The sequence below is a fragment of the Hipposideros armiger genome, unplaced genomic scaffold, assembly GCF_001890085.2.
Source record: "Hipposideros armiger isolate ML-2016 unplaced genomic scaffold, ASM189008v1 scaffold_17, whole genome shotgun sequence".
NCBI classification, from domain to species: Eukaryota; Metazoa; Chordata; class Mammalia; order Chiroptera; family Hipposideridae; genus Hipposideros; species Hipposideros armiger.
Genome location: NW_017731367.1, coordinates 234,704 through 259,027, shown reverse-complemented (window position 1 = coordinate 259,027; position 24,324 = coordinate 234,704). Strand labels below are relative to the sequence as shown.

General features: G+C 41.0%; 1 protein-coding gene across 1 annotated transcript in view; it reads right to left on the bottom strand.

The window, feature by feature from the left end:
* Positions 1-24,324, bottom strand: part of CAB39 (calcium binding protein 39) — a 79,292-nt gene that overhangs the window by 27,464 nt on the left and 27,504 nt on the right. Inside the window, exon 2 of the mRNA XM_019628767.1 lies at positions 21,370-21,525. Coding sequence (XP_019484312.1) covers positions 21,370-21,483 — 114 coding nt within the window. The 5' untranslated portion in view covers positions 21,484-21,525. The remainder of the gene's footprint in view (positions 1-21,369; positions 21,526-24,324) is intronic.

Below are 24,324 nucleotides of genomic sequence, written 5' to 3'. Positions count from 1 at the left end.
AAGGCTCTCATACATGAAGCAGAATAATATTTCTTGAAGATAGACTGCAATAAGTTAAAGATATATACTGTAAGTCCTAAAGGCACCACTACAAAAGCAAAACAGAGTTATAGCTAATAAACCAACAAGAGACTTGAGCAGAGTATTAAAGATATGTGGAAAACATAAGGCTATAAAAAGCTATGTAAATGGAAGTAGTTATGAACAGAAATGTACTTCAGGGAGACGATTCAGCATAGATGCACAGGACATAAGCACTTAATGGTACCTAAAGAATCATCTAGTTCCACGGTGCTCCCTTCTACAGCTGTCTACGCTCCTCACCAGTGATCACACATTGCTTCACCTTAAACACTTGCAGTGTCCAGTAATGCAGTATTATTAGACTTCACAATCAGGTAGCTGTTAGAAAATGTATGAGACAAACATTGCCTCACTGTAGTGTCGGCCGGTCCTGGGCTGCACTAACCCCTCTTCCACATACAGGCTCCTGTTTGAAGGGAGCTGTCTGTCTTCCCCAGAAAACCTCTCAGCATCTGTAACGATCCTCCCAAGGAAGACGGGGCTAGTGTTCCACCCCTACCCAGAAGACACCAGGTCACCACTTCCCTACAAGTGGCAAATGTTAGCGCAGCCCAAGGCTACCTTTAAGACTTTTTGCAATTATAGCATATAGTTCATTCAAAGCAAGATCTTTGAAAGACACTGCAATGAAGGCTTTAACTCTTCTCACTATTTAACTTAATCTCATTTAACAGCCCACCATTCAACACTGGTGGTGTTTGTGATTCTGAAGGACGCCCCATACACCAGCTACCCCTCTCCTGTCTGTGTCATCTGAAAATCTGAGACGGATGCTTGCCATGGCCTCAGTCGTTAACCAAAATGCTGCAAAGGAAATAACCATGAATGGAGCCTATCATTATGCCTTTGAGTAATCATGCTCTTTTCAGTAACAATCTACTTACTAATAATCTTTGGGCATGACTGCTCAACCACTTACATATACACCTACTTCCAAATCATATTCAAGTGGCTTTTTGTTAAATACTTTGATAAAATGAAAGTGCTTCTTCCATATTTCCGGAATATAAGAAAATGATATAAAGTTAATTTGGTATGACCTTTTTTACTAAGCCTATGCTGGTTTCTATACTAAGTTCTTTTCCAAGTGCTTATAAATCCTCCTCTTGATAATCCCATTATGAATCTTATTCAGCAACAATGCAGTCTGCTGTTTCTACTCCGCGCTGTTAATGCCTCAGATTTCTGACAGCAGTTTGTCATCCCATATACAAATTTTAAGTACCCCAAACTGAACTTTTTGCAGGCCAGTAGATAAAATCATTATCCACGGTAAATGTTCTCTTAAAATCTAATTACATGTGTTGCTTTTCAATTTCATTTTATTAATCTTCATTCTTTTTTCTTTTAAAGATTTTATTGGGGAATTGGGGAAGGGGAACAGACAAGTTGCTGTCCTTTTGTTCTTCAGTCTAGTTGTGGAGGACGTCGCTTCACTGGCCCATGTTGGTATTATCATTGTGCTCTTTCCGGGTGAGGCAGTTGCTCACCGGCCATTGGACAGTCACTCTTAGGGGTCACAGCAGCTCATGCCTGCTGCCAGCCAGCCCCACTGCAACCTACGCCAACACTTGCGACTCACACACGGCAGCCCAGCTCTAGTTGGAGCTGTTGTTCACCATCTTAGCTGTAGAAGGCGCAGCATCACTGGCCCGAATGTGGGATCCAAACTGGGGCCCTGCTGCTCAGAGCTGGCGTGCCAAGCCAACTCCTAACCAATGTGCCACTCTGCTGGCCCTAATCTTCATTCTTAAGGTGATTCTCTTTGACAGGGAAGAATCTGACATTTAATAGGTTTTCTGAGGGTATTATTTGTAGATTTTTATACCAGTGTCCGTAAGTAGTACGCCTCAGCCTCCTTTGCTTTGCAGCCTAGGTCAAAGGTTGAGGCTCTTAGCAATCCTTCATATGTCTTGGTCTAGGCTCTTTGAAATCATGGTATGATTTTAAATCTGAATTCAAACCATATTCTATGCTCATTTCTGACAGCAAAAGATGAATAAGAAGTGCGGTGGTGGTGGTGATAGCTGAAGGGTATGGGGTTTCTTTTTGAGATGATGAAATGTTCTAAAATTGACTGTGGTTATGGTTGCACATTATCTGTGAATAAACTAAAAACCACTGAATTATACACTTTAAATGGGTGAATTATATATGTGAGTTATGTCTCAATACAGCTGTTTAAAAAAAATAGTGAGTTGAGAAGCAAGGAAATAGAAAGCTACTAATGGTACTTCTGAGATGAACAGCAGCCTGGATTCACAGGTCCCTTTCAGAAGGTGACACTATTGTCAACATTACCAATGGGGAGGCCACACCAATGGAATTCCTTCATTTGCGAACCATTATATATTCATCGACCCATGTTAATCCTCCTCGCTTCTGGATTACACTCATGTCCTGCCTTCTCAGGAACTCATCTGTCTGTTATCTCATCTCCTTCTAATATAGTCAAGTCCCCTCTCACTTGATATTTTCCCCCCATCAGTTTTAAACATGATCAAGACTCCCATTAACAAAATCAAATAAACGCTCCCTTGCCTCCATAACCCACTCCGAGCTACTGCCCACCACAATTAAGCCTCTAAAACATCGACCTGGGTTTGCAGTAATCCACATCTCTTTCCTGAAGCCCAATCCATGTGGCTCCTACACCTAGTACTTTCCAGCTTTTAGCCTGTCACCGATGACTGGTCTGCCATTAAATACAGTTTTCAGTCATGACATGTGAGCTCTTGGCAGCAGTTGCAACTGTTAATTACACCCTTCTTTTCCAACTTCTCCTCCCTTGTCCTCTGTGACTCACCATCACCCTAATTCTTTCCTTCCGGTCTCCCTGGTTGCTCCTCCTATCTTTTTGGCTCATCCTCCTTGACTAGGCCATTTAAATATTGGGAATTCCTCAAGGCAGGGTACAAGGCCCTCTTCTCATTCTGTCATCTCTCCCTAAGTGATCTCACCCACACCCACAGCTTTAATTAACACCTAAATGCAGATGCCTCAGATTCCTATCTCTAATCCAGTTCTCTAGTACATTCCATAGCCTACTCGAAATGTCTCCACTTGGATGTCTAAAGGTACTTCAAGCCTAACACATCTAAAATAGAACCCATGATCTTGCTCCATTGCCTGGTATTCTTCCCTTGTTCCCTATTTCAGGGAACGACACTAGTGTTGATGCTCTTCTCTTGTACATGTCAGACACCCAGGAGTCATCCTCCACTCTTCCCTCTGCCTCACCTGCTCCAATATCGAATTCCTCAACAAGTCTCCCTAACCTTCCATTTGTCCCCCCACCCCCACAGCCACCACCCAAGTCAGAGTCCTTTAACTCCTACCTGGTCGGCTAAGGGGCCTACTACTGACTGTTTCCTGAATCCCTACAATCCATTCTCCACATCACTGGAACGATGTTTTCATAACACGACTGTCATTCCCTCGCTTAGAACGCTTCAATTACCGATAGCTCTCAGGATCCAGAAAACTCCTTAACATGGCCCATAAAAGCACGCATGGTCTAACCACTCTCTCACCTTACCCTGCACTACAATCTCCCCCACTAGCAATACGCCAATGCTCTAGTCACATGGCCTCCTTTCACAATCCTTGCACATATGGTTTCCTAGGCTTGGAATGTTCTTTGTGCCCAGACCCGGCCCCACCCTGGCCAACTCCTAGTCTTCCTTTATTGCTCAGCTAATGATCACTTCCTCGGAGAAGTCTTTCAAGGTAAATTCTATCCCAGTCTCCTACCACCATGTACTTCCTCACGGTGTTTCTCCAGTTGTGTGCAATACTGACCCCCTTGTGGTTCCTAATCACTGTCTGTTTCCTTCTGCATTCTAGTAGGAGCCCAGTGCTTGCAGGTGCTCCATATGTGATTGATGAATGGCTGAACGTCAGCATACTTGTCATTGGGATGTACAATCCAGGTGAAAACTGGATGTAGCAAAATGTGCAGCACACAGAGTCAAGGAATTCCCCCCAAATGTAGTGCTGCTACAGGGATCTGAAGGAAGGAAACTTGCAATACCTCATCCAGAAAGTTAAGGGCACCAGAAGCTGATAATAACAAACAAACAAATAAATAAAAGCATTGTCAACAACAACAACAAAAAGAAAGACAGTGAAGGGAATCTACCTGACAGAGATATAGTGGAGGGCAAGGAATCTCCCTGTGTTCTGACAAGAAACCAGCCTGGAAGAATACACACCAACCTGAGTGGGAGGTCGGCCTATGGGGAAGGTAAAAAGAATACTTTCATTTTTTTACTTGCTAATTCAGACTTGTTTAAATGTTTTACAATTTACATTTTACCTTTTTAAAGAGTACAATAATAAAGGTAATGAGATAAATAGATCAAAGCGTTCACTGTGTTGTACTAACCTTCTCATTTCTTCTTCTGTTCCATCCCCACAAGACATTCCCTCTAAATCTTTAAGATTTCTAACTAATAACGAAGATATATTTACATGTATAATAAGTAGATCCGCCAACTATTCCTTGCAAAACAGTGCCACATAAAAAGCTAAAGACTGAAATGGATCTTCACAATGAAAAGCCTGACTCAAACTACTCAGAAACAGACAATAGCATTGGGGACAAGAGATTTCCAAACCTGGGCATGTCCATGGTTAGTTACCATCTACATAGGATCATCGGCAGCATGATAAAAGAAAAACTAAAATTCATCAACTTTATTATTAGGAGTCCTGATAAATGAGAGGTTAGGTTTCTATTTCAATTGATGACGTCGAAGTTTATGCATATTTCAACAATTTCTGTGACTTTTGCTCCCCATTACATGAAAAATTACAACTTGATTAAACAAAACCTTTTTTTAAAAAATGAAATATGTCTACATATTACTAAAAGATGATCAGAAAAGCTTAAGAAGTATTTCAAGCAGAAAAGGCAATGCAGCAAGATTTTATGAAATGAAGATGCCACACACAGAACAAATAAACGGCCATCCTTCCTGTGTAGATCTGACTTGATTCCCTTCACCACATTCATATGAGTGGCCCCACCCAGTCCCCCATCTCTGGCTGCCTGCATCACGCCTCTCTGACCACATCCTCCTTAACTGTCACCTCCTTGGCTGTCCCCTCACACCTACTGAGTCAGCTATTCACACTCGTGGCTCCTCAAAACACTGCAGCCTTTTCAAGCTGCTGAGATCATCATGTCACCTAATCCACTGGGCTCCTCAGCCGTGTTACCTGTCCTGCTAAGGCTGCATGTTTCAGTGCTGCCGGTGCTCAGAGCTCCAGGTCTGCTCCCCTAAACAACGCTGAATGTCCTTTACTGAAAACTCTCTCTACGTTAGCTCCCAGGCTCTGAGCACTGGAGAAAAAGTGACAGAACCTGGGCACACGTGGTTCACTAAAATTCATGCCTTGCGACTGCCTTCAATCCAGTCAGGAACATTCCTTCAAACTGGATTCATTTCCAACCGGTAACTCCTAGCTGCACATATTTCAAAATTGCTCCACTTCCCTCAGGAGACTTTAGTCTCACTTTTTCTGCTCTGTAACTGAACACCTACCTTCACTCCTTCCAGATCGAGATAAGACTTTCTAACAAAAACATCCAAACTTCCTCCATCTTGATGTATTTCTGTCATCCTCAGAGATACCCCAGAATTACTCGGGGGACTTTTAAAAAAGATGCCCACACCTCCAAGAGACTTACTAGTGACAAAAGGAAAAAGAGTGCCTTCCCACGGAGACACCACCTTAACCATCAGGAATGATCAAAGTGAACAGTAACGAGACTCTGGGCCTCTGTGCCTGAGGACACACTGCAGAGGACACAGCATCCCTTCCCCGTTTTCTGGCCAAAAAGGCATCACCTAAATTGAATCATGAAGAAACATCAGCCAAACCCAAATTAAGCAACATTCTACAAAATAACTGGCTGGTACTTTTGAAAAATATTGAGGGTATGAAAGGCAAAGACTGAGAAACTGTTCCAGATTAAAGGAGACTTAAGAAGCTGTTAAAACTAAACGCGATGTGTGGTTCTAGATCAGAGCCTGGTCCAGAAGAGAGGGTATTAGGACAGCTAATGCGATTTGGTGAAGGTCTGTGGGTTAGTTAGTAGTATTATGTCAGTTTCCTAACTTTGACCATATTTCTGTGGTTACGTAAAACGTTAACATTGGGGAAGCTGGGTGAAGGGCGCTCCTTTTGCAACCATTTTGTAAGTTTAAAAAAGAACAAGTTTACCAATTTCATTTTGCTGCTTCTTCACAAGAGGCATCCCTCCTGAGTTCCAAGGCTGATGACTGCATGTGGGCTGCAGAAAGGGCCCCTACCCACTGGGGGAGGGGGGGGTGGCCTGGCCCTGGGTCCTCCCTGAGCGACTCTGCCAGGTGTGTGGCCTCATGGAAGGTTGCTGGACCAGGCAATTGTTGAGATCCATTCCATTTCTGAAGATCTCAAATTCCAAATAAAGGTTTTCCCAATTCTCTTTGGTCCGTCATCTACTCACACTCTCTCACCCTGGACATCTTTGTCTCTCCTTAAGTGACCCTGAAAACCTGAAGGCTCACACTCCTCCTCCACTCTCAGAGCCCCTCCATCCATGAACCCTGCCCTCACCCCTGTGACTGTCCTCTGGTGCCACCGCAGTTGTCACCTTGTTTCAGCTCCTGGCCTTGCTGTGTGATATCTTCTCATCTGTATCTCTCAGCTCCAGATAACGTATTGGGTTGTCAGAAAAGTCATGACGTATTTTTTCTCTGTTTTTCGTTGCAAAAATGCGTCATGACTTTTCCAACAACCCAGTGTGTTCAAGACCTTTGCAAAGTCCTTGCTTATACTTCTTTGTACCATCCCCCTCCAGTGTCCAAGACGGTGATTTACACGTGGTCTGACTTCATGATTTTGTTAACCGATTGAACTGTCTGGGACATTCTGTCAGTTGAACACGGTGTTCTGAGACACAGATGCTACATCTGTGTGGTGAGTGAGCCTCATATTAGGTTTCAGGGGACAGACTACTAACAGTAGCCAGCTGCTTTATAAATACATGGTCATGAAGAGAAACACGTGAGAGAATAGACCCCTCCTGACGAGCCCACTCACTTGACTGGAAAATGACGTAGATCACGCCTCACCAACTCGCTCACTGCGGACGTATCTGGGTGAGAGGAACATTTTAAGTGCTTAGCTGTTTCCTTGCAGCTTTGGAGAGGTGGTTTGCCCTGTGTGGTTCTATGAAGAAGCCACACACACTGAGTCTGGGGCTGCCCAGCAGGGCGGAGTCACAGGGACGCGTCTGGGGCGTGGCGGAGCGTCTCGGAGTCGAGGGCCTGGGCAGAGCAGCGCCGCCTCCAGGTGGATCGGGGCCAGGTGTAGGAATCCTACGCCATGGAGTCACTGACTTCCACATACAACCGAGGCGCAGCAACTTTCTTTTTCATTAATATCTTTTAAAAGTATTTTAAAATTAAACCATTTAACTACAGGGTCGACTTAAGTAGTAACCAATATTCCAAAGTTCGCACCTCACTAGTAGCAATATCAGAACTATACTTCTTTCCCTCCCAAAGTGAGGAGGCAAGTTAGCACTTCAAGTTTTTAAGGGAAGTTCCCCAACTAGAACTAAGGCTGTGAGATTTTCCACTGCCTGCTTTCCCATTAAAAAAATACGGGGTGAAAAATAAGCATTAGCAAGCTAACCACTGGTACAAATGGCCTATTTCAAGACCTCCAAAAACTCAGCTTTCATATTAAATCTCCTGCCGTAAGCCCAGTGCTCCTGCAGTGCCCATCACTGTACAATTTTACAGTCATAAGTGGTAACCACTCAAATACAATGTAGTGATGCAAAAACACAACTTTCGAAGACTAGCAGAGAGGCTCACTTACCCGTTAGCGCTTCCAGACCCTGTCCCCAAGGGGCTCACAGCCCTTTCACTCACTGCTCCCCTGGACCCAACAAGGCACAGCTATGCAGCAGCTCCCAAAGTGGCCTTGCGGGAGCAGGTAAAGGTGACAAGGTGGCTACTGACAGATGACGGTACAGGGTTGTATCTAGTGGGGTATGAGCCTGGGTCTGCTCTTTTCCTTACCCCCCGTTTTGAACAGATAAATTACTAGTTAAGCCTGACCTTAATACATAAAGCATGTTTAAAGATAAGCATAGCAAGAGCGAAAAGGCTAGGGTGTAGATAAGGCTAATTCAGAAACTGAAAGGCAAACAAACTTTAAAAAGATACTCTACTTCATAATAATAATTAACTTAAATAAAACATTTTTCCCTCTATTCGGAGGCAAAGACTTCTAGAAGATACACTGGTGGTAGAGAAATAAATTGGTACCATTTTACTGTAGAGCAATTTGGCAAAATATAAAAATAGCTTTAAAGGGTGTAATTTCTCTGAATCACCCATTATGCTTCTACGAATTTACCCTAGGGAAATAGATAATTACATAAAGTATGAGCAGTGTCATTTACAACAGCAAGGAATTAGAAATAAAAGTTATCCCACTGACCTGGTTAAATCATGGTGTACCCATATAAAAAGGAAGCCCACGGGAAGCTCTATGCTGACATGCAAATATGTTAACATTAAACTTAAAAATAAACCAGGTTACAGAATAACACAATCCCATGCTTATTTATTTATTTGCCCCAGAGAGACAGGGAGAGAGCTAAAATATGAATGAGAATCTGTAAGGCTATCCCATCATGTTAACACTAGTCATTTCTCGTAGTAGTGGAATTAAGATGAGCTGTGTGTGTGTGTGTGTGTGTGTGTGTGTGTGTATGTATATATATATATATACTTTTTTAAAAGATTTTTATTGGGGAATTGGGGGATGGGAACAACGCTGGGGAATTAGGGGAAGGGGAACACACAAGTTGCTGTCCTTTTGTTCTTCAGTCTAGTTGTGGAGGACGTTGCTTCACTGGCCCAAGTTGGCACCATCATTGCACTCTTCCTGGGCGAGGCAGATCAGTCGCCGGCTTCTGGTCGGCCACTCACAGTGGCTGCTGGCCGCTCACGCTGGCTGCTGGCTACACACGGTAGCCCATGGCAACCCACTGCACCAGGGGCTGCAGCCTACGCGGTCGCCGGCGACTCACGGCAGCCCAGCTCCAGGTTGAGCTGTTGTTCAGCATCTTAGCTGTGGAGGGCAGTGTCACTGGTCCTCATATGTGGGATCCGAACAGGGGCCCTCTGGCGTCCCAAGCCAGCTCTTAACCAATGCGCCACTAGGCCGGCCCTGTCTAGTTTCTTTATATTCTGTTGTATTTTCTGAACTTTTTAGATAAATACAGAAATCAATTAGAACTATTAGGCTTAATGATGGAAGCATGGATCCCAAACACACGCATATGCAGTGCTCCCCTCCAATCCCACATTACCTAGAATGCTCATTGAAAGAGAAAGAGGGAGAAATTGCAAATTTCAGCCTCCTCCCTCCACCAAATAATTTCAAATAACAGGACTTTGGCAAACAGATGCTGAAATGAAGTAAGGGAGAAAGACTCTGAGGACTCTAAGGTTCTGAGCCAGAGAAATAAAGGCCACGTTTCCTAAACCAGTCAGTGAAGAGGAGAAAGAAACCAATTCTGGGGCAGAAAATGAAGTTTGAGTTGGGATGTTAAGTTTGAAGTGGTGCTGCAGCATGGAGTTACAGCATATTAAGTGCTGAAAGATGTCAGAGGTCATCTAAATCAGTCGTTTTTAAATGTTTTTGCGGCCACTGACAGCCTACACTTCCTACTCCTCCCTGCCACCATTTTTCAAAGTAAAAATCTTATGCAGAATCCCAAAATACAAATTAGAAGTAAAACTAAAAAAGTGAACGAGGGCGAAAGAGGACTTGAAACCATGGCCTACCTGCTTCTCTAGAGCCCCCTTTGTACGTATGTGGAACATTAAGTTTAAAAGCAAAACACACACTTTCCCTGTTGCCCCCACCCTGCCTCCCGTCATTTCTAACCAAAATAACAATCCCCACAATCATCTATCTCATTAGGAGTATCTTTCAAGTTTCTGTAGATAAGCAGGTAGCAAACTTTTTGTGGGTCTTATGGTCTCTGCCACTACTCAACTCTGCCACTGCAGTGGGAAATGTGTCAATGAATGGGCATGGCTGTCTTCCAATAAAACTTTATTTACAAAACCAGGTAAATTGGCCATCCTGGGCCACAGTTCACTGACTCGTGCTCTGGAAAATATCTGATGGGTAGAAGATAGGCCAAAGGGTATGTGAACCTGGAGTTAACTGTAGATAACCATCAAATTCTCTTAATTCTCCCTGAGAAATCTAGTCTCAGATCATGTTTCTCCTTCTTACCCTTAAGCTTTCCTTGTAACCAGAGTTCTCTTACAAAGTTCATCTTCTGCTATTACATCCATCTTCCCAAACACACTGCCAATCTCACCCCATCTCTGACTTTGAAACATTGCTAATGGGGATGTAAAATGGCGCAGCAGCTCTGGAAAAAGAGTTTGGCGGTTTCTTATAAAGCTAAACATGTTTACCAAATGACCCAAGAATTGCACTCTTGGGCATTTATCCCAGGGGAAGGAAAACTTGGGTTCACAGAAAATCGGTATAAAGATGTTCACAGTAGCTTTATTTGTAAAAGCCCAAACTGGGAATAGTCTAAATGTCCTTGATGAGGTGAATGGTTAAACACGCTGTGGTACATCCACAGAATAGAATACTGCTCAACAATCAAAAGGAATCACTGCATGGATTGCACGGGAATTAAGCTGAGTGGAAAAAAAAACAACCAATCTCAAAAGGTTACCTACTGTATGACTCTATTTATAAAACATTCCTGAAATAATAAAATTATGGATTTGGAGAACAAATGAGTGGTTGCCAGCAAGGATTAGGGATGGGGAGAAGAGATCGGTGGTGGCTAAAAAGGCACAGCAATAGGGAGCCTTGTGGTGAGGGGACAGTTTTGAATCTGTGGTGGTAGTTACAAAGAAACCACACAGCTACACATGTGATATACACTGTGGAGCGACACACACACACACAAATGATAAAACTGGTGAAGTGTGAATACAGCCTGTGGACTATACCAATGTCAATTTCCTGGTCTTGATATTGTATACAGTTATGTGAGATGTTCCCACTGAGGAACATTAGGTAAAAGGGACGTGTGACTTCCCCGTACACTTTTTGTGCAATTTCCGGTAAATTAATAATTACTTAAAAATAAAGATTTAAATCAAAGCAAACAACAGAAGATTTCTTCAGCTCTCTCAGTGTATCTTTAGGTTGTACACAAGGCGCTTTTCAATCTACCACAATCTCCTTTGCTAGCCTCACTTGCTACCACTCATCTCTATGTAGTCAGCCCTACAAAGTCACCCTGAACTTGTCACTGTTTTTCTGAACATGCCATACTTCAGGCTGTTTCACATTCTGCTCCTTTCACTCTGCGTACCAAACACCTTAAAAACCAGTTCAAATGTCACTTCAAACCTAATGCTGTCTCTGAAGAGATACTAACTGCTTTATCTTTTTGGTTCCCACAGAATTTCACTGATACCGCCAAGTATCTCTGTACTATATTATTTTCATACCTATTTCCTCTCCTAGATTATGAACTCCTTAAGGAAAGGGAAAAAATTTGATCCATGTGCCTGCCCGTCTATCTGCCCAAATAAATGAGGACACTAAAATGTTTGAGGATTCAATCAAGTTGGGAATCTTTTGCAAATGATGACAATGAAATTACTTCCACTGTCATCTTTTGCAAGACTGTCCTGCCAGATGCTGTACACATGAAACTTGGCATAAGAAAACATAATTGAGATGGGAATCACGTTTATAAAGGCATCCCTTTTAGAAAAGTTTTGAAATGATCTATTAAGCAGAATTTTCCAAGTTTCTGTTCACCATTAGTTTACATAATTGAGTTTATTATAATTTACATGTAAGTAGTTATTATTACTGAAACATGCCTCAGAGAGCCCAGACATTGGGGGGGAGGGGAGGGAAGGCTTAAATCATTTATTATTTTGTCCTATGTTTTACTGTTTTGAGTTTCTTTATACCTACTCTTTAGCAAAAGAATCATTTTAAACAAGAGTCCTCTAAATATATACCAATGTATATACACTGCCTTAAGTATCAATTTATTCTCAAAAAGGGATCTATTATATGACCTCATGAGAAAAAGGAAGTTCTTTAAAGTAAATTAAGATAAAGAATGTGAGATGGAATCTAAAAGTAACCTAAGAAATACTGTTGGTGCCAAATATTTGATGAGAGCCAAGTCTATTCTCACATTAATTACTGTATTAATTTACACACACACACACACACACACACACACGCCCCCCCTACCTTTCTACTGAAGAAAATGTCTGAGTGTTCTAAGCTGAAAGATCATGGACTAAGAAAACCTATTAATAACCTCCTGGTGTCAAAGATTACTCTAAACAAGTTAAGTAACCATGAGTCACTGTTAAACGGCTATGCTGGGAAAGGGCTACTCCCTTCCCCCTTAGTATGCCAGCAAACGTATTCCTCTCCTGAAATGAGTGAATATAGCTATTCAACACTGTTCATACACGCATTCACAGCATGAAGGGAACCAAGTATATGCGGAGCGAGGCAGCCATACCTTCTTTATATAGCATGCAGTGGGCAAAGAGCGTATAAATAGTCACTTCGTCCACCAGACCTACCAGACCCGTGTGGCTGTTAGCATTGAAAGAACAAATTCCACCCCATCCCACTCCACCCCCATGCCCCAGTATCTAAAAATAAGGATGGTAAGACAAACCATTTTTTTCCAAAGGTATGAGAAAAGTAGCTTTCAAATTCTTTTTAAAAGGTGTGGTATAGTTCCTAAGGAACTCATCTATTTGTATTTTGTACAATTCTTAATATGGCAACTGTGTACCATATAAAACAAGTAAAAATAGCAACACATTACAAATAAAGGAATGAACACTCAAATGTTGTACTTATCACTTTGTCTATAAGATCACAAGAAATAAATGAGAAAATACCCATGGATATAATGAATAAAGTAGAAATAGGCTTAATTTTACCACGGGTTTGGCAGTTAGGAGTGAATAGCATCTCTGACTCTAATACAAAGGGTCACCTAGAAAACAATAGCTTTCTTCATGTGGATCATGAGAATAATAACAGGAAACTATTCTACTTCAAAATACGATGGATGCCTATTCTCTATGAAGGCACCCTGTAAAATACGGTGGTGTATCAATGCACCATGCATCAACCACGGGAGCATGAATTCCTTCTATGAGACCTAAGCGCTGACCCAGCCCACATCAATATATATCCAGGGACAGGAAACTTGCATTCCCAAGGAAGCCAACTCCCGCCTACTACTTTTCCTAATATCAAGATGAAACTGGGCTCCCGGCTTTACTTCCACTCACAGGTCTTAATTCTATCTCCTACACCATCTAGAACCTTTCCTTTCCTCCTATTAAATGAGCCCCTAAAGACATTTTCCTAAGAGCTCTAGAACTAAAATTTTATTCCTTCTCTATTTCATGTCTCCAGTTCATGTAAGTGTTTGTCATGACTTCTGAATTTCTGTACCAGCTTGGTCATGCCCCTCTCAGTACACTCTTGATTCTCTACATCCTCAAGTCTGGACTTGAGCCGGAGATGATCGCTTTGAATGTAAGTAATGTATTTCTACTGTATCAACCTAGGCTTGCAGTAGTCTTTCTGGGTGCTTATTTCAGGATCTATTCTCAAGGCAAACATCTGTGGTTTCCAAGCCACCTCTATCTCAGCAGGTACATGTATAGTCTTTTCTTACCCTCTTTATTGATATAACTGACATACAACTAACCATACACATATAAAGAATACGATTTGGTAAGTTTGGACTTATTTATATACCTGTGAAACCATCAAGATAGCGAACATATCTGTCACCACCAAGATTTCTCTGTAGTCCCCTTACTCCCCCAACCCTACTCCTGAGGTGGCTTCTATCGCTGCCAATCCCAAAGCAACCACTGAGTTGCTTTCTGTCATGGTTTCCATAGAGTTCTGTATACACAGAATCCTATATTACATACTCTTTATAGTCTGGCTTCTTTCACTCAACATTTAATTATTTGAGGTTCATTCATGTTGCTGTGTATAGCAATAGTTCACTCTTGTTTCTTGCTGAGTAGTATTCCCTACTATTTGTGTACCCCAAAGGCCTTATTCCGGATACAATCTTGGTCTGCAGACTACCTTTTCATTCTTTTAACAGTATCTTTTGAAGAGCTGAAGGTTTTACTGTTGATGAATTTATTAATTTTTTTCTTTTTGCAGAGTATGCTTTTGGTGTCATGTTTAAAACTCCTTTGCATAAAATTAAAAAAAAATCCTTTGCCTACCCCAAGGTCACAAAGATTTTTCTGTTTTCTTTCAGAAGCTTTATAATTGTAGGTTTTGCATTTAGTTGTGTGATCCGTTTTGAGTTCATCTGTGTATGGCATGAGGTACGTGGTCAATTTTTTTGCATATGTAGCTATCAAATTGTTTCAGCATCAATTGTTGAAACAACTATCCTTTCTCCACTGAATTTACATTTGCACCTTTGTAAAAAATTTTCCATACAACATGGGACTTTTTGTTTTTTAATTGGGGAATTGGGGGGATGGGAAGGGACATTTCTTGATTCTCTATTCTGTTACACTGATCTATATGTCTATCTTTATGTCAATACCACACTGTTTTAATTACTGTAGCTTTATAATTCTTAAAATAAGATGGTGTGAGCCCCACAACTGTGTTTTGGTTTTTTTTTTTTTAAGATTTTTATTTTTTTTTAAATTGGGGAATTGGGGGATGGGAATAGCGTTGGGGAATCGGGGAAGGGGAACAGACAAGTTGCTGTCTGTCCTTTTGTTCTTCAGTCTAGTTGTGGAGGACATTGCTTCACTGGCCCAAGTTGGCACCATCATTGCGCTCTTCCCGGGCGAGGCAGATCAGTCGCCGGCTTCTGGACGGCCGCTCACTGTGGCTGCTGGCTGCTCATGCTGGCTGCTGGCTACACACGGTATGGCAGCCCACTGCAACAGGGGCTGCAGCCTACGCCGTCGCCAGCGACTCACAGCAGCCCAGCTCCAGGTTGAGCTGCTGTTCAGCATCTTAGCTGTAGAGGGCGGTGTCACTGGCCCTCATATGTGGGATCCGAACCGGGGCCCTCTGGCATCCCAAGCCAGCTCTTAACCAATGCGCCACTTGGCCGGGCCACCACAACTCTGTTTCTGTTCCAAGTCGTTTTGATTTTTCTAGGTCTTTTGCATTTCCATACATATTTTAGAACCAGCTTTTTAATTTCTATCAAAAAGCCTGCTGAAATTACAATAAATCTATAAATCAATTTCAAAAGAACTGACATTTTTTTTTCACAACAAAAGAAACCATCAATAAAACAAAAAGGAAGCCTACTGAATGGGAGAAGATATTTGATAATGATATATCAGATAAGGGATTAATATCCCAAATATATAAAATGCTCATGCAACTCAACACCAAAAAAACAAACAACCCAATTAAAAAATGGGCAGAGGATATGAAGAGACGTTTCTCCAAAGAGGACATACAAATGGCCAACAGGCATATGAAAAAATGTTCAACATCACTTAGCATTAGGAAAATGCAAATGAAAACCACAAGGAGATACCGCCTCACCCCGGTCAGAATGGCTATCATCAATAAATCAACAAACAACAAATGCTGGTGAGGCTGTGGGGTAAAGGGAACCCTGGTGCACTGCTGGTGGTACTGCAGACTGGTGCAGCCATTATGGAAATCAGTATGGAGGTACCTCAAAAATCTGAAAATGGAACTACCTTATGACCCAGCAATACCACTCTTAGGTATTTATCCAAAAAAATCCCAAGACATTAATCCGAAAAAATATATGTACCCCTATGTTCACTGCGGCATTATTCACAATAGCTAAGACTTGGAAACAACCAAAATGCCCATCGGTAGATGACTGGATTAAGAAACTTTGGTACATTTACACAATGGAGTATTATTCAGCTATAAAGAAGAAGGAAATAGTACCCTTTGCAACAATATGGATGGAACTAGAGAACATTATGCTAAGTGAAATAAGTCAGTCAGAGAAAGACAAATATCATATGATCTCACTTATACGTGGATTCTAAGGAACTGAATGGATGGGAGAAGTGGATGGAGATAGTCTCAGAGACACAGAGGAAGAACTGAGGGTTGTTAGTTGGGAGGGGGTGGGGATGAAGGAGAAGGGGAAGGGATGAGACAATACAAATTAGTAATTGTAATATGGCCTCAGGGATAGAAAAAGACAGTCCGAGGAATATAATCTATAATGTTGTAAGTATTTCTTAGGGGGCCAGATGGACCCATGTCCTTTTGGGGAGTCCACTTCATAGTTGATGTAGAGGCCTGACCACCGCATTGTATTTCTGAAACTGATGTTGAATAACACTGTATGTCAACTATAATTATATATATACATATAGTCTCGGGACATGGAGTAGAGAGCGGGAACGGATTCAATGGAATTGTAATAGATAAGCATGATATCGGGGGTGGGAAGGCAATAGATGGGGGAGGGGGGTTGTTACCTGGTGAGGGTGAAAAGGGTAACTATTGTATTGTTCTGTACACCTGAAACTAACAATTAAAAAAAAAAAAAGAATTGACATTTTAACAATACTGAGTATTTAAACCCATAAACAAGGTATATTTCCCACTTATTTAGGTCTTTCATCTATTAGCAATATTTTATGGTTTTCAGTATACAGGGCTTTCACTTCTTTTGCCACATTATCCCTAAGTGTTTCTCATTTTTTTTGGTGCTATTCCAAATGGTATTTTAAATTTCAATTTGGGGTTTTTCATTGCTACTATACAGAAATACAACAGCTCTTTGTACACTGATGTAACCTGTGACACCTTGCTAAACTCATGTATTAGTTCTGGGCTTTTTTAATAGATTTCTTTAGCTTTTCTATGTAGATAATCATGTCATCCACAAATAAAGACCATTTTACGTCTTCTTTTCCATGCCTTTCATTTCTTTTTCTTGTCTGACTGCACAAGCCAGAACCTCCAAGTGGTGAAAGTGGACATCCCTGTCTTCTTCTCGGCCTTACCCCACGATGTGTAAAGCTGGTTGGCATTTCTGCAGATGCCCTTTATTAGGGTGAGGAAGTTCTCTTCTATTCCTAATTTGCTGAGTTTTATCAAGAATAGAGGCTGTATTTCTTTCTCCCTGTCCACTGACATGTAATTTGTCAATACAATAAATTACATTGATTGATGTTTGAATGTTAAACCAGCCCTGCATTCTGGGAATAAACTCCACTTGGTCATGATATATTATTCTACTGTTAGATTCAATTTGCTAAAATTTTGTTTAGAATTTTTGCAGCTATGTTCATAAGAGATATTAGTCCATAGTTTTCTTGTAATGTCTTTGGTTTTGTCATTAGGATAATCCTAGCCTCACAGAATGAGTTAAGAACTACCCCTTCCTCTTAAATTTTCTGGAGAAGTTTGTATAGAAATTGTGTTATTTCTTTCTTACATGTTTGGTAGAGATCTCTAGTGAAGCTATCTGTACCTAGATTTTTCAGGACAGTATCCTGCAACAGATCACTGCAATCCTACCTGGAAGCTCAAAGTAATCCACTAATCAGATCTATTGGGTAAAATTATTCGTCCAATCATGAGCATCCTGAACTACAAGGGAAGATAATTAATAAACACAAAACTATATGAAAGCTACTAGGACCAACAGTGTAGATCTCTTGGGAAGGGTCATTTATCTCACTACTTCTGTGGTGGCAGCACCAAAAGGGGCTGGGATACTTGGCTACCATCATAAAATTCAGAAGATACCTTGCTATGATACCCTCTTATCAGTCACAAGCTCAACATACAAATGGTTACAATTCTCTCAGTAATTCCTGGTATATCCTCTTCAATAGAAACTAAGAGTTCAGCAGAGTCACCAGGTGACACTGTTTCATGTGAACTCTGCTTTGCATTCCATTTTCAATAAATACAAATAGTTATTGAGCTTTGTCTTTGGAAGGCTTATATTCTAACAGGGGAAGAAATAGCAAACAAACATCACTGAGTATATAAAAAATGTCAAGTGCAACACAGGAAATAGAGCACGATCAGGGGGAACAGGAATGCCAGAGGGCAGGGTTGCATTTTAAATACGGAGTTGGATGAAGAGTGACATTGAGCAAACACTTGTAAGCAATAAGGGAGTAAGCCAAGCAGAGAGCGGGGGCAAGAACATTCTAGGCAAAGGGAACAGCCAAGTGCAAAAACCTAAAGGCAGGAGTGTGACTGGAGTATAGAACGAAAGGAAGCCAATGTGGGACGAGTACTGAGAAGGGGCCATTGAGGCCATGGGCAAGGCGGCATTTATTTTTCTGTAAAAGGGCAGACAGTAAATATTTTAAGCTTTGTAGCCCACATAAGGTCTCTGTTGCTTATTCTTCTTTGCTTTTTAAACCAACCCTTTAAAAATGTAAAAACCATTCTTAGCTCATGAGCCTTACAAAAACAGGCCTTGGCAGGATTTGGCCTGTAGGATTTAGTTCACTAAGGGAAATGTTATTTGACTCATGTTTTGAAAGAATCACTATGGTTGGAGGGAGAAGGGAGACCAGTTAGAGGGTCACTGCAGTCATCCAGAGCAGAGATAATGGGAGCTCAGACCAGGGTGGTAACTAGGAAAACAGGAGAAGTGCTTCTGGCTTTTTAATTTTCCCCCTCCCGATCAAGTGGGTGGATTTGCTCATATTTGGATTTGGGAAGTGTGAAAGGAGTCATGGATGACTCAAGACTTTGGCCTGAACAACTAGAATGATGGAGTTTCATTAACCATGATTAGGAAGATGGCAAGTGGAGATATAAAGTACGTGTTTCACTTCAAAACAAAGTAGAATTCATATTCCTTAGATCCTGCCACAACTTCAAGCTATTTTACTTATTTTCAGAATTTCAGAACCATTTTTTTGTCAAGTCACAAAAATCCTACTGTGATTTGAATGGAATTGCTTTAAGCTTAAAAATTAATTTGAGAAGAAATGGCATCTTAACTATGTTCCATTCAATAACATGGACCAAGTATTCTTTTCTGCCTCTGAATGAGGTTATACAATTTTTTTCATATAGGTTCTTGCATACTTCTTGATGACCGTATTCTCAGACATCTTATACTTTTTTGTTGCTACTACAAATGAAATACTTTTTTAAAAAATTATGATTTCTAGATAGTTTTGATTGGTATTTTATGGAAGTTATGAATTTTCTATTTAGCTGCCCTGTGAGTTCTCATTTTTGCATCGATCCTCTTGTGTTGTGTGAAGATATGTGAATATGTCAACGGTGTGATTTTCCCTCTTTATTTGCAATAGTCTTTTTTTCTTCTAAACCATTTCTCTTCATACATTGGTTAGAATTTCCAGAGCAATGCTAAATAACAAGTCCTAGCAAGCACTCTGATTTTAATAGGACTACCTTCCAACTGTTTTGTCTTCAGTATGATGGAAAAATGGTTTCTCATGATTGTTAATTTAGTGATTAGATTTCCTTCCTTCCATTGTTTTCAGGTCTTGGTTCCCTGTCTTCCACATTTGAATTAGTTGTATTTCCTTTTGAATCTTGATAAGAAAGTGAATCAGACGTTTCAGGGATCTTCCTCCCTATTCTTCATCTAGTTCAGAATAAGCAGTTTGTATGGATTGCTCTTCAGAGTTGTCCCCTTCCACTGAAGTGAAATTTATTTTTCATAAACTCAACTATTTTTCTTTCCTTTGTTTATCCTAATAGCAGGAGGTCTATTCCTGCTTAGGTTTAGAGCAGGAGTTCCTCACATTTTGGGCCAGATAATTCTTCCGGGGGGGAGGGCAGGCGCGGCTGTCCCGTGTACTAGTTAGTACATGGCCTGTACTAACGAGATGCCAGCGGCAGCTCTCCCCCAGAGTTATAACCAACAATGTCTCCAAGCATTGCCAAATGTCCCCTTGGAGGGAAAACCACTGATTTAATGAAGTAGATGACATGAATTCCATCAGAGACAAATTTGTTTTCTGTCATTTTAGAACTCATCTCCAATGCCACGTCCTCTGTAAGACTTCCCCCATATAACCCATCTAAATGAGGACACTCCCCCTACCTGATGCCACCCACACATATAAACATAGGCCTTTCATTAACTATCACAGTAGATTTTGAAGTATGCACTCCTTGGGGTTCCTGAAAACCCTTTCAGGGGGCCTGTGGGAGGTAAAACTGTTTTCATATCAACACTAACATATTTTTTGCCTATTTCCACTATATTGCCATTTGCATTGAGGGTGCTGATCTCTTAGCTTCAGTCAAGATAGTGACACCTAACTGTACTAGCCGTCATTGTAGTCTATATTATATTTAGTTATATATGTGTATATATACATAGAGAGAGAGAGAGAGAGAGAGAGAGACAGACAAATACGGTGGTTTTGAAAGATGAATGGGGGCTGAGGTGGAAATGGAGTGCGGGAGAACAAGACCAAGGCATGAAAACTAGTACAGCTCATCATCTGCTTTAATTGCTTTCAATGAACGAAGGCAAGTTGAGATGCTAGTACAGAATAAGGGACGGGGTTGAAATTCATGTACAGAAGCAGAGATCACATCACAAAGGGTCTCTGTGCCACTCGAGTCTGCACTGAAGGCTTAAAGCCAGGGATATATTTTAGAAATAAGAAAGGTCATGAGGTTCATAAGAAAGGTCATGGCGCTCTTTGTCAAGTAGGAATGGAAGTCAGAATCAATTCCTAAACCCCTTAGAAGTAGCGGGGGGGTTCATGCTGTTTAGTGAAACATGATGTTTCAAAGAGGGGGAAGATAAGATTGGGATAAAAGTCACGTTTTGGACTGTGGTGACTGGGTAGAGGAAGATACTCATGGTGAATACAGGACACACAGACAGAAAGAAAACCGCAAGAGGACTGCTGGTGGGAACACTGATTTCAGGAATCAGATAAACCAATTTCAACAATGAAGAAAACATTTAAATAAACTTGAAAACCTCAAATGAAAAACTGAGAAAAAAGTTAGAAATATGTTTGTTAGATGGCAGTACAGGAGAAAACATGTGGTATTTAAGCAGCAGCAAATGCCACCTTGGGATTATATTTTAAAAACCCACAATAAACCCATATTGGGATTTGTTGATTTTTTTAAACACCTCATAATTTGCCTTACATCTGAAAATATAAAATAATGCCAAACACATACCTTTTCTGCCTTTTTGTCCGAAATGTCCTGCTTCTCCAGAACAGCCATGCTCTCCTTCAGGTTCTTCACAATGTCTGCTGGGGATTTGTGCGACTTCCCGAACGGGAACGGCATGGCGGCAGCGACAGACGCCTCGCTGCGCTCTGCCTACTTTACCTGTGGACACAGCACAAGGCAGAAGTGAGAAAAAAGTGGGGTCCACAGGACGTACATACTTTCCAAATCCTAATCTGGGGAGAAAACCAATGACTTTTAAAATCAGTGGAACTGGGAACCTACCAGTATACGCAAGAAATGATAATACAGAGGAATCTCAGGATTGTAGAACACTCTGTACTTTACAAAAACGTTTTTATCACCTGCTCTTCTAACCCTGCATCTGAGGAGGAACGTGCAGGTACTGACAATGTAGGTGGCAGCAGCTGTCACTCACTCATGGGACAAGTAGGTGTCCCGGCCAATGCTGAGCACTAGGAGGTTAAGCCAGCTCAAGTCTGTCTTGATGCAGTGTCCTTAATCAACACACTATACACACCTCCGATTAACAGATACCTCTATTTTACAATTAAGCAAACTGGGGCGAAAAGTTAGGCAAGGAGCTTAGCCTAACAGCACGAGCAACGAGAAGCCCATCACCCAGGTCTCTCCAGATGCTTCCTTCCCAGCGTTCATGCTGTTCCTCCTAAGCACCCCGATGGGCACACACTTCCATGGCATTCCCACCCCCTCTTCAGTCGGTCACAGGGTCTCAGAGCTGGACAGAACCTTGGACAGAGCCTGGGAAACATCTCCCCTCAGACCCTCAAATCCTTCAAGTGCCAGTTCCAATGTGTGCTTCCTACCAGGATATGACTACCTCCTATGAAGGCACTCATTGGATAAAACCCTGCAGATAATGGACTTGTGGAAGTTCTTAATTTTTTGTGGGTGGCAGAAAACAACATTTCCACCACATAAACCACAATACTGCATCATAGAAAAGGAGCCATCAACTATTTCAAAAAGTCACCATGAAAAAACAAAGTTAACAAGACAAACAATGGCAGTAACTTGGGGAACGTGTCAGAAGTTACAATTTCTTTCACTAAAGACATTATTACTCATAGGCATTAAACCTCATATAAGATATAAAAGATAACACTTTGTAGAAAAAGCTTACAGGCCACTTAGACCAGCGGCTTTCAAGCTGTGAGCTCCAAACTTCTATTTAACTGCGCCTGGAGCCCACCCTCACCTCCATCAAAACAGGGACAAGCAGGTCTTAGATACTTCAAACCCACTTTGTTTTTCCCCAGGTCAACATAAAATATCTCTATTGCATGGCATTACACTTCTTTTGAACTCTGCCTAAGACTTCATTTGAAGAAAGTATATAGTTCAATTTTTTCTCTAAAGTTTGAGACACAGTGACTTACATATCTATTAACAAATAAACATTTTTTGGGGGGGAGGGAGCATGCAATGAATGCTAATGCTAAGCCTGCAATTAATCATGAACAGGTATGTTGTTTGGTGACATGTTTTGATGTGATTTGTTCTGACCACCTTATGCCAATTATCATTTGTCTAGCTCAGCTTGTAAATCTTTTATTGATCAAATTAAAACCGCATCTTACTTAACCAAAGGGAAATGTCCTCAAACGTAGGTTCTCAAAATTCAAAGATGCATCAATTTACTTCAAATATCTTTCCTATGACAAGAAGTTTGGGTCAATCATAGGCAAGTTGCTTCCATGCAGCTGTTACATTATCCTGATTACCTGCTAGATGGATAATTCTTTTCCATTACTTGTTCCTTTTTAACTTTTTTTTTTTTTGAGGTTGATGAGATGCAATGCAGGTTGCTTCTCCAGAAACACAGTGGATTCACACAATAAACTCTGAAAATATTATCTTTCCGATTTGTACTATGCAAATAATGACAGTGATGCCACAAGTTAATCTGGGTGGAGGGTGGGAATGGTTGACGCTATTTTGCAGAAAGTGCTGTGGTGCTATGCAATGGAGATATTTTCAGCTCTGGCTCAATGGTGGAAGAAATGACTTTCCAGGGCAAAAGGGGTTTTCAAAAGTCCTACCACACACTTAATACTGGTCATAGCAGAAAGAATACAGCTGCTTCCGTGAAGGAAAGGGGAGGCATGACACCATCACTCCTCGTAATTAGTACACCAGGCAGCCGAGATTTGGCAGAACATATGAACTAGTAAGACTGTACTCTGAGGAAATACAGTTAGTAACAAGTACGCAAAACAAGAAGTGGACACTTCTCAGCAGGATCCAGGCAGAGTGGTGAAGCTATCCATGACAGGTTCGTATTTTCTCTCTGCCTCTCCCTCCTCCACATCCTCTCTCACCCCCCTGCCCACACTTCATATATTCCTTTATAACTTATTGTTCTAAAAATACAGTTAATGTATAATTAAGTGAAAGAATAAATAAGAACGATATAACTATTATAAAACTTGTAAATAAGAACTATATAGTTCTTATTTTAAAGTATGAGTGTGATAATTAAACAAATCATTTTATTTCTTTCATTTAATCCTCAAATTCCCCAATTCTTACATAACACAACTGTCCAGGATTTTGGAGGTCAAAAACAAGGAAATAACACCCCTTAAAATTTCTGCCTTAGAATCTGTTTCTTATTTCTAAGTTTGCTATGTACTTAAGCTTAAATATCTTATACTTGTCGTATGCCAGCCAGTGATCCAACTTTTTAAATAATTAATTAATTGAAAACACAGAAAAGTTTAAAATTAATGAATGGCTCCTAAGTGATGGCCAAGTAGGTAGACAATACATGTGCCTAGAACATTGCTAAAAGGGTAAGAAGAGTGATGCTTTAAGAAAGAAAGTTCTTCATAAACATGTTAGATTAATACGCATAGAGCTATAAGTATTGACTGTGTTACTGAATTTATGAGTGTAACAAAGAAAACATACGCAGCT